Source organism: Chrysochloris asiatica, unplaced genomic scaffold, assembly GCF_000296735.1.
Source record: "Chrysochloris asiatica unplaced genomic scaffold, ChrAsi1.0 scaffold00077, whole genome shotgun sequence".
NCBI classification, from domain to species: domain Eukaryota; kingdom Metazoa; phylum Chordata; class Mammalia; order Afrosoricida; family Chrysochloridae; genus Chrysochloris; species Chrysochloris asiatica.
In genome coordinates this window covers 10400755-10411432 of record NW_006408595.1, presented here as the reverse complement: position 1 = coordinate 10411432, position 10678 = coordinate 10400755, and the positions used below count along the sequence as shown (strand labels likewise).

At 40.9% G+C, this 10678-nt stretch overlaps 1 protein-coding gene across 1 annotated transcript in view; it reads left to right on the top strand.

Moving 5' to 3' along the window:
- The first annotated feature begins 4591 nt into the window (after window positions 1-4591).
- The window catches only part of DBX2 (developing brain homeobox 2), a 56644-nt gene continuing 50557 nt past the window's right edge, over window positions 4592-10678 (top strand). Inside the window, exon 1 of the mRNA XM_006865321.1 lies at window positions 4592-4991. Coding sequence (XP_006865383.1) covers window positions 4592-4991 — 400 coding nt within the window. The remainder of the gene's footprint in view (window positions 4992-10678) is intronic.

The window sequence follows — 10678 nt, the reverse complement described above, 5'->3', positions numbered from 1 at the left end:
TGCTCAGCATACAGGTTATATATGTGAGAGAACACAACCCTTTCGCACACCTTTCTTAATTTTAAACCATTCAGTGTTCTCATGTTCTGTTCGAACAATTGCCTCTTGGTCCAGGTACAGATTCCTCATGAGCACAATGAAGTGTTCCAGAATACTCATACTTTGCAATGTTGTCCTTAGTTTCTCATGATCCACACAATCACGTAGTCAACAAAGCACAGGTAAACATCTTTCTGGTATTCTCTGCTTTCAGCCAAGATCCATCAAGAAGCAATGATATCCCTTGTTCCACATCCTCTTCTGAATCGGCTTGAACCTCTGGAAGTTCTCTGTCAATGTATGTTTGCAGTCATTTCTGTAGTACCTTTAGTAAAACTTTACTCGCATGGGGTATCAAAGAGATTGTCCAATGATTTCCACACTCCATTGGGTCACTTCTCTTTGGAATGGGCACAAATACGTATCTCTTCTTCAGTTGGCCAGATAGTTGTCTTTCAAATTTCTTGACACAGATGAGTGAGTGCCTCCAGTGTCACCTCACTTTCTTGAACAATATCAATTTGTACTCTGTCCTGGTGTGGCACTGTGGTTTAATGCACCAGACTGCAAAGCCGTTTGAACTGCAAGGTGGCGATTCAAGCTCACCAGATGTTCCTCGGAAACCTTATACAGGGTCGCTATGGGTCAGAACCAACTCGAAAACACTTATCAACAATTCCTGGTGCCTTGTTCTTTTCCAATTCCTTCAGTGCACCTTGGACTTCTTCCTTCAATATCATTGGCTCTTGACCATATGCTATCTCTTGAAATGGCTGAACACCAACCATGTCCTTTTGGTAAAGTGACTCTTGTGTATTCCTACCATCTTCTTTTGATGCTTTCTGCATCATTCAATAATTTTCCCAGAGAATCCTTCTATAATAAAAGTCAAGGCTTTAATTTCTTCTTCAGCTCCCCCAGCTTAAGAAATGCTGACTGTGTTCTTCCCTTTTGGTTTTCTGACTCCAGATCTCTGCACATTTCATTGTAATATTTGACTTTGTTCTCTCAAGCTGACCTTTGAAATTTTCTGTTCAGCTCTTGTACCTCCTCATTTCTTCCACTTGCTTTAGCATCTCTATGCTGGAATCCATTTTGATATTTTTCTGAAATCCATTTTGATATTTTTCTTCTTTCTTGTCTTCTTAATGACTTTTTGCTTTCTTCCTGTATGATGTTTTTTATGTCATCCAACAACTCTTCTGGCCTTTGGTCTTTACTGCTTAATGTAGCAAATATGTTCTTCAGATGATCTCTAAATGCATGTGAGATATATTCAAGGTCATATTTTGGCTCTCATGAACTTGTTTTCATTTTCTTCAGCTTCAGTCTGAATTTGCATATGAACAATTGATGGTCTGTTCCACAATCTGTCCCTGGCCTTGTTTTGGCTGATGATATGTAGTTTTTCCAACGTCTCTTTCCACAGATGTAGTCAACTTGATTTCTGTGTATTCCATCTACTGACATCCATGTGTAGGATAGTCTCTTATGCTGTCTAAAAAAGGTATCTGAAATAAACAAATCATTTGTTTTGCAGAATTCTATCATTCGATCTCCAGCATCATTTCTATCACCAAGGCAATATTTTTCAACTACTGATCCTTCCTCTTTGTTTCCAACCTTTGCATTTCAATCACTAGTAATGATCAACACATCTTGATTGCATGTTTGATCAATTTCAGATTGAAGAAGTTGGTAAAATTCCTCTATTTCATCCTCACTGGCTTTAGTGGTTGGTGGGTAAAATTTGAATAATTCTAGGAAGAAGGAATAATACTAGGAAGAAGGAGAGAGAACTATTTCCAAAATTTAGTCACTGAAAACTTTAGGTATCACAATTTTTCTAGAATACTTTGTACATTCCATGTTCTGACTATTAATGGATATCTCCAATTGTTTCTTCTAAATTTTAGATCTGTTATTATTAAGTGCCGTCAAGTTAGTTCTGACCCATAGCGACCCTGAATAGGGATTCTGAGAAGCAGCTGGTGAGCTTGAACTGCCAAACTTGCAGTTCAACCGGCTTTGCAGTCTGACGCATTAGCCCACAGAGCCACACCAGGGCTCCATCCTTAAAGATTTGCTCCATCCACATAATTTAGGACAACTACTTTCAGGAGACAGCTCTTCCGTAGTGGTATTTTGAGGAAATGCTCCTTCCAATCTGAGGAAATGCTCCACCTCTTCTTCTTCCTAGTGTGTCTTAGTCCGGAAGCTCTGCTTTAAATACCAGCATGGATGACCTTGCTGGTATTTAAAATACTAGTGGCACAGCTTCCAGCATCACAATTCAATAAACTGACAGAAGAGTGATGTTGAGAGGAGTGAACATTCAAAAAACTTTGGACAAAAATAATTCACTTGAAACATATATTCACCAAAATGTGATTTTAAAAAGGAAATGTGTTTCATTTGAAAGTATCTATTCCTCTCAAGTCTGGCAATTCCAGTCAACCTTTAAATAAATAGCAGGCAGGAATGATAAAAAGGAAAACTATACATGTGACTTAAAACTTTGCATACTTCTTTTAACTAAAACAGCTTTCTAAATAAATTCATCTAAATTTGGAGAGGAAAGTGGTAATGGGAAGTGTTAATGAACAGAAAAGTCAGTTTTAACACTCCATTGATATAGTTTCCCAAAGGAGGTACTTTTAAAGGAACTTTGAATTACACGGAGTCCTGGTGTGGTGCTATAGTATAAGCACTGGACCGCAAGGTCAGAAGTTCAAACTCACCAGGTGCTCCTTGGAAACCCTACACAGGGTCACTATGAGTCAGAACAGACTCAACGGCACTTAACAACAACAATTACTTAAACACAAACACTCGCTTATGCTTTACTTTTGTCTAATCTCCATTTGTTGTTGTTGTTAAGTGCCGTTGAGTCGGTTCTGACCCATAGCGCCCCTGTATAGGGTTTCTGAGGAGTGACTGGTGAACTTGAACCGCCGACCTTGCAGTTCAAATGGCTTTGCAGTCTGGCACATTAACCCACAGTACCACACCAGGACTCATTAACAAAATGTTAATAATAAATTGCAAGATATTTAAATTTCCAGACCTGCAGGTGGGCTGGGACACACACACACACACACACACACACACAACTGTAAAGCAATGCAATGTTTTCCTCCCTTTCTCTGCAGAGGAATATCCAAGCATGGAAGCTAGGAGGACTTGTCTAAGTTACCTAATGCTGTTATACCCGAAATACCACAATTGGATGGTTTTAACAACCAGAAATGTATTCTTTCACAGTTCAGGTGTCTAGAAGCACAAATTCAGAGTGCAGGCTCTAGGGGAAGGTTTTCTCTCTTTGTTGGCTCTGGGGAAATGTCCTTGTCTCTTTACAGCATCTGCAATCCCAGTATTCCTTGAAGATCTCTTTATATCTTGGCATCAATCTTTCCCAGGATCTAAGAGCTTCCCAGTGCTCTCTTCTTTTATACTGAAAAAGAGATTGACTCAACACCATTTTAACATCACAGAAGTGACCATTTACAACATAAGATAATTACATCAGATCAGAGTTTATCATATCAAATCACATCATGGGGTGATTGCATTGTGATCCCCACATGGGGGAAGTACTACATTTTAACTGCCAAACCAGTGAGAATCCAGTCCCAGCCAAGTTGACACAAAATCTTACCACATTTAGCTAGCCCCAAGATCCCCCCTTTCTAGAACTAAATCTATCAGATCATCTGTAAGAACCCTTTCAGATTCGTAAAATGAATCTTAAAAGGTGATGGAAACATATCACTAGAAACAGAAATTTCTTACGTCTTAACAAAAAACACAAAGCATTTTTCTCTTAAAAACTATGGCCTCTTTACGAGTAACTTTTCATAAGTACAACCATAATAGTCTCAATACTACTTGGGACTTTCCCTTCAAGCCACTAGAGACTTCCCTTTGACCTTTGTCAGGTTCCTGATAGAGCTCACGGTGCCCAACCCGCGGTATGCTGAGCGTTCTCAAGAGCTGAGCGCAGCCCGCCCACAGGACAAGCTCAGTTTGGTCACTGGGAGGGGGGAGTGCACCGGATTGCGTCGCCTCTACACCCACCTCCTGCAGCTACGAGTCCCCTCCCTTTGCCAAAGCATGGATTCTCGGGGCTGCACTTATTGTTAGCCTCGTCTATGACTTTATGGACCGGGTGACATGAATGAATGGGCTGGACACACCTTCTAGCCTCGTAAAGGGGGCGGGGGGGGGGCGGAGGGAGCCAGTCCAGATCTGCACAGAGAGCGGGAGAGACTCCCCCGGGCGCCTCCAGAACCTACGCTGCGGGCCAGGGAAACGCACAGCTTCCCCCTCCCACCCTCACTCCTCCCATCCCTTAAAAAAAAACCCAAAAACCTCCCAACAGAAATAAATAATATTGTCCCAAGCCTCCAGGCGTCCTCTGTCCCTTCTCCTCCCCTCCTGGCTCAGCACACTCTCAGCCCTGCGGGAGGCGGCGGCGAGAGGCAGCTGCGCTGGGCCTGGTGCGGGGAGCGCAAGCGGTAGGCGGGCGCGCGGTGGGTCGCGGCGCAGCACTATGCTCCCCAGCGCCGTGGCTGCCCACGCCGGTGCGTACTGGGACGTGGTGGCTTCCTCCGCGCTCCTGAATCTCCCGGCAGCGCCGGGCTTTGGCAACCTGGGCAAGAGTTTCTTGATTGAGAACTTGCTGCGGGCCGGGGGCGCCCCAGCACCCGGGCTGCAGCCTCCCCCGCCTCACGGCCCAGCGGTCGCTGTAGCAGCCAACGCTCAGATCCGGCCCTTGCCTGCCAGCCCTATTCCCCTCAAGCTGTGCCCTGCGGCCGAACAAATCAGTCCCGCGGGGACGCCCTACGGCACGCGGTGGGCTTTTCAAGTCCTCAGCCCCTCGGTGGACGGCGCGAGGTTGTCGGGCCGGGTTCCGGGAGACCGAGGCTGTACCTTCCAACCTTCAGCTCCAGGTAAGCTAGTTCTTTACCTCCCCTGAGCGCCTAGCATCCTCCAGTTTGGCGGTTCCGAAGTCTGGGCGCACCGTCTGTGCGTACTGCACGGAGGCGCCAAGGTCCCTGTGCGCAGAATCCCGTGCTGGGATGGAATTTTCTGAGAGCTCGACCTTTCGTAGAGATGCCACTTCGAGTCTAAGGAAGAGGACACTAGTATTTTTTATTCTTTTCTATCTCATACCACCAACACCAAGTTCCTGCGTGTCCTTTTTTTTTTTGCCCCCCCCCAACAAGTAGTTAAGACTCGTCTGGCCTTTCTGAGGAAACCCTTGAGGCACTCCGTTGTGTCTATCGAAAATGGCAGGCTGGGGTGGGGGTGGGGGGTTCCTAGACTCGCTGGGCCAGTTTCACCGGGTTTCCCAAGTTCAGCGTTTCCAGCCCGACAGCACCTGTCTTGAAGGCCGCGCTCCCAGGAAAGTTCTTGGCAGGGAGAGCTTCGCGCAGTCCACGTTGGAGGCTTTCGTCTCTCAAACTGTTGCTGCAGTCCAGACCATTCAGGAACGCACGGAGAGATGTTCGGAAGGAGAATTTCGCAAAGTTTAGCTTTCTCTATGCTTTCATTTTGGATTGCTTAAGGTGCAAAGAAGTTAAGGCAGACTTTTTCTTCGCCCTGAACTCCCAATGGCTGAATCGGCAAACGATAACTCACCAATTGGAAAACTCACCAAGAGGATTCCAAATAAATAGGGATTTACCAAAAGAAGGGCAGTTTGAGTTTGTTAAATTATTGCATAACATCTAGCCAGAAGGACTGGAAAGAAGAATGTGGACAATTGAGTCAAAAATTAGCCATAGTGTTTGGAGGGGTTGCTGCAGTTGGCGATCATGAAAGGGAAGACTCTTTTAAACACTTAGGAATTGAGGTCCAGTGGGGTTATTTACTTTTTTTTTTTTTTTTTTAATCTGCGTCCTTAGAGGATCTTAACTCGTCTCTGAACCCCATAGGGTTAGATAGTACAGGATGATTAATAGACAGTTTTCAGCAGATCCCATTGTCCCAGCATACTGCCGGATCAAATTTATTGCTAATGGCTGTATAGAAGCTAGCATGTTTAGAACCTGCCCTGGTTCTAAACCAGGTTATTACCAGAATGGAACAAATATAGTCTATTTTTAAATGGTTATTAACAGAATGGAACAAATATAATCTAATTTTAGGAACATTCGTTTTATTCACACTGTGTATAATTTAAATTCTAGGAAGCCTTTTGCGCCCTGGGAGAGGAAAAAAATACAGTTTAAGGAAAGTTGTCATGCCTTGGAAAAGTGGACCCATTAGAAGAGTTAGTTGTCATTTAAAAATATTTTAAATATCATTTGTTGATTTGCTTAACGTTTGGTGACTTGCTATTATGTTCATTGTTATTAAGTGCAGTTGAGTGGGTTCCGACCTATAGCGACACTGTATAGGGTTTCTGAGGAGCGAATGGTGAGCTTGAACCACAGACTTTGCGGTTCACACCAACTTCACGGTCCAGCGCATTAACCCACTGCGCCATACCAGGACTCCATTCTAGTTATTGTTTCAAGAATTCTTAATTGGTCCTGATTATTGACTGCGAGATCTGGTGTGCTGCTGTGGGATAAGCACTCTACAGAAAGGTCGATTTGCGCCACAAGGTCAGCGGTTCAAAGTCCACAGCCACTCCTCGGAAACTCTTTACGGAGCCGCCGTGGGTCGCAACCGACTCGATGGCACTAAACAATAGCAACAACAACACAATTGACTACAAACCATTGAAAAGTTACTTAATTTTCACCTTTGTCTCATGTTTTACAGATTAAATTTAAATAAACTAAATGTGAATCAAATTGATGCTTGAAAATAATTTCTTGTATTTATTCATTCCAGTCAAACTATTGCAGTTAGTGGGTAAAGGCTTCCTAAATAGTCTTTTTATTCTCAAGGATGTATTTATTTTTGTACACTTTCATATCCATACACATAGATAATTTCTTAGAATAATTAAACAGACTAAGAATTTATATTTCTCCTTTAAATATTCTAATATAGTTTAAGCATATATTTTTTCTTAAGTATTTTATTCAGTTCTCTTTGAAGACTTGATGTTCTGCTGTTGAATTTTCATTTGAACAACCTTTCCTTTCTAGTAAAATCATTCTTGTAAGAATGCATTTAATTTTTGAAACTAGAAAAAGATCTATAGAACACTAAAATCTCATCAATTTGTGCCCACAAATATTCTGCTTAAAACCACCATTTACATTCATTTATTTTTGTAATTTGATGTAGAATGTATTTCTAAGCCATTGCCCTAGTGTTATTCAGATGACAGTCTTGAATTATTAAATGTAGGTATTTTTCTATAAGGCACAAACTTATGAAGTTATAATGAATGCCAACATTTTTAACTCTCTTACCTGAAAATTAGGTGAGGATGAAAATAGTGACTGGTGTTCTACAGAGAGTCTAAAGGAGATTTTTAAAAAGCTATTGTTTTAAAGAGAATTGTACTATCTCTCTCTGAGTCATTAATGAACAACCCAGTTATGATCCTTTGGAAACTATTTTGGTTGTGATTCACAAAATGTGATTTTTTAGTAATTTTAGCATATTGACCACCCCTTATTACCTCATCTTTATTTATTGAGTACATCTGTCGAAATGTTAAAGGAGATAAAAAATCCCAACTTGTGAACAAGTTGTTTTTTTCATGCATTGGTAAAAGAACATGGGGATTTGTGTCACCACAGGCATTCCTGCTTTGTTGTTTTTGGTACCCACTATTATGAGTCCAAACTGACTTGACAGCATTTAACAACAACAACCTTAATATATCATATCTTTCATTCATTCAGCTAATACTGAGTGTCTACCATATGCCATGCTCTGTTCTAAACCTGGGGATAATCAGCGAAGGAGACAGTCTTTGCTCTCCTGGAGCTTACAGTCTATGCTCTGAACTACTTTATAATTTACCAAGCATTTTCCCAATTGTAAACTTCTTTAATCCCCATAAAAGGCCAATGAGATAGGCATTGGTATTCCAATTTAATTTTCTACAATGAATATTTCACTTGCTAATTTTGTTTTTCAGAAATGTCATTTTAAACTTTTGTGCTTATGTGAAAAAGAAAAAAAATTGCCCCACATCTCCAGGTTTTCAATGAATATGAGAAACTAATAAGGAGTAATAGGATAATCAATAACGTTGTTGTTAAGTGCTGTCCAATCAGTTCGGACTTATAGTGATTCTGTATAGGGATTCCAAGGAGCAGCTGGTGGCTTTGAGCCGCCAACCTTGTGGTTAGCAGTACAGTACTTACCCTCAGTGCCACACCAAGACTCCAGCCAATAACATTATCACAATATAAATCAGATCTCAGCCCACAAGGAAAGACATCAGCTCTCCCCTTCATCTTGTTATAAGACACGCCTGAAAGGTGGTGACAATCAAAACAATAACATAGAATAACTGACAGGTCAAACAATAACAGACTAATAGATCATAGATGAAAGTATAGCAGGCGGTATTTCATGTCTGAAAGTTGACAAGTCTTTGATTATTTAGGGCAAGGAAAGGAACATTCCATAATTACATGTTCTCAAATTGTTTACATAGAGTAATTTTAAAACTATAAAAATCAAAAGCCATCCCTCAAGGCTTGGGAGGGATTACATTTAGTACAATAGTGGATAGTAAGTAGGTTTGCCTCCAGGTGTTGTATCTATAAAAAAAAGATTGTTTGGGATCTGCTGTTGTTTATTAGTGGAAACTGGGAATTTATCAGTTAAATCCTAATGATTGAAGATTCTTTCCCGGAAGTTCTTTAAAGTCATTATTACCTAAATGTTCGGTTAGATTAAATAATTGATATATATTTATACATAAAAGAGGGAGGCATGGTGTCTCCATAGCATAAAGCACTGGGCTGCAAATCACAAGATTGGTGATTCGAGCTCACCGGCTGTGCTACGAGAAAGATGAGGCTTTCTGTTCTTGAAAAAGTTTAGAGCCTATAAGGCAGAACCGACTCAATGATGCTTAACAACAGCATATATAAAAGAGGGTTTAGAATTTGGTCCACATAGTAACAGTGAAAGAAAAAGCTGAATAAGTGTACATTTCTCTGGTTATACTACCAGTTTTCTTCAAAGTAAGTGTTTTTAAATAGCATTTGTTGCTTAAACATTTTAAAGAATTTGCCATAAAAATAATTCCTTGAATATAATTTTCTGTAATGCTTATCAAATATACTTCATGTGCTGAAAATACTCATTTTTTAGATCATAATAAAAGACTTGGAAAGCAAATGTTCATTCTGGATAGGTGAATTGTACTGTGCTTTTCTTTATAGAGTAATTTTTCCAAGTAAATTGTCATGTGTCATGCAGAAATGAATTCAGATCCATAGATTTTTTTTTTCTGATACCCAGTTAGGATTGTCTCTTCCCGTTTATACTAAATCTGCATACTTGTTTGCTGGTCTGTCTCCCAGTCCCAGTTACTATGAACCTAATAATCCTTGACTGTCTTAAATTGGTACGCTTAAGGTTTGTGTTCCAACTAGTATTTCTTCATTGAGATACACTGAAAATGGGAAATGAAATCACGTCTCTTATACTTTAGGGACTTGGGAGAGAATAGGCGTGGATCTGTGCTCAAAGTCGAGATTCTAGTCTGATTTAGGATTTATAAATCTGATTTATGAAGCCAGAAGTTTGTTGTTTTTATTGCTGACCCCATCCTTTTGGATGTTGTGGAAAATTAGGATCACAGAGTCTTGAGTGTTGATATTGCTGATCCAGAACCAGGAAGATGAGAAGGGAGGACTCAGAACAGGACAGTACTGTGAACTCTCTTGGTGAGTGCTTGAACTCAGGCCATCACCCCAGACAACCCACTGGTGGAATTTGCAGCTAATACCAGAGTAATATTTACTTTATCTATAGCTTTTTTGTAATCTGTTGAATACAACTTTGTATTGAAATTAATCTACTGATAGCATTTACATAGTTTATAAAGAACCAGCTCTGAACAAATCACTATATGGTCCCTAGGCCCTGTGGTGGTGCTGCTATAGGCTAAGTACTGGATGGCCAACCTCAAGGTCTAGTGGTTAAACCCACCAGCTGCTTTGAGGGAGAAAGATGAGGCTTTCTGCTCCTGTATGAAGAGTTACAACCTGGGAAACCCTATACAGGATGCTATGAGTCAGAATTGACTCTGGCAGTGGGTTTGGTTTTGGTAAGTTAATAAACTTCTTAGGTTTAAAGAGAAGCACTTTTAGTGAAGAGGACCAGTAAAACTACTAGAAAATCTCTTTACTTCTGGTCTTGATTGAGTATTTTTCATTCCTTACAAAATAATGTCTGTGGTGGATCTACAAACGGATAGTAACTTTGTGCATTCAATTGTCTCTGAATTTAGAACCTAACTCTCCTGTACCTTGCAACACACAGGTGAATCCAAATCTGTTAACATGTACTGACGCTGTTGAGATTTAATAGCATTGTTGTTGTTAAGTACCGTCGAATCAGTTCCGACTCATAGTGACCCTGTATAGAGTTTCCAAGGAGCAACTGGTGAGCTGGTGAGCTTGAACTGCCAACCTTGCAGTTCAGAGGGCTTTGCAGTCTGATGCATTAACCCACAGTGCCACACCAGGACTCCATGGCAGCA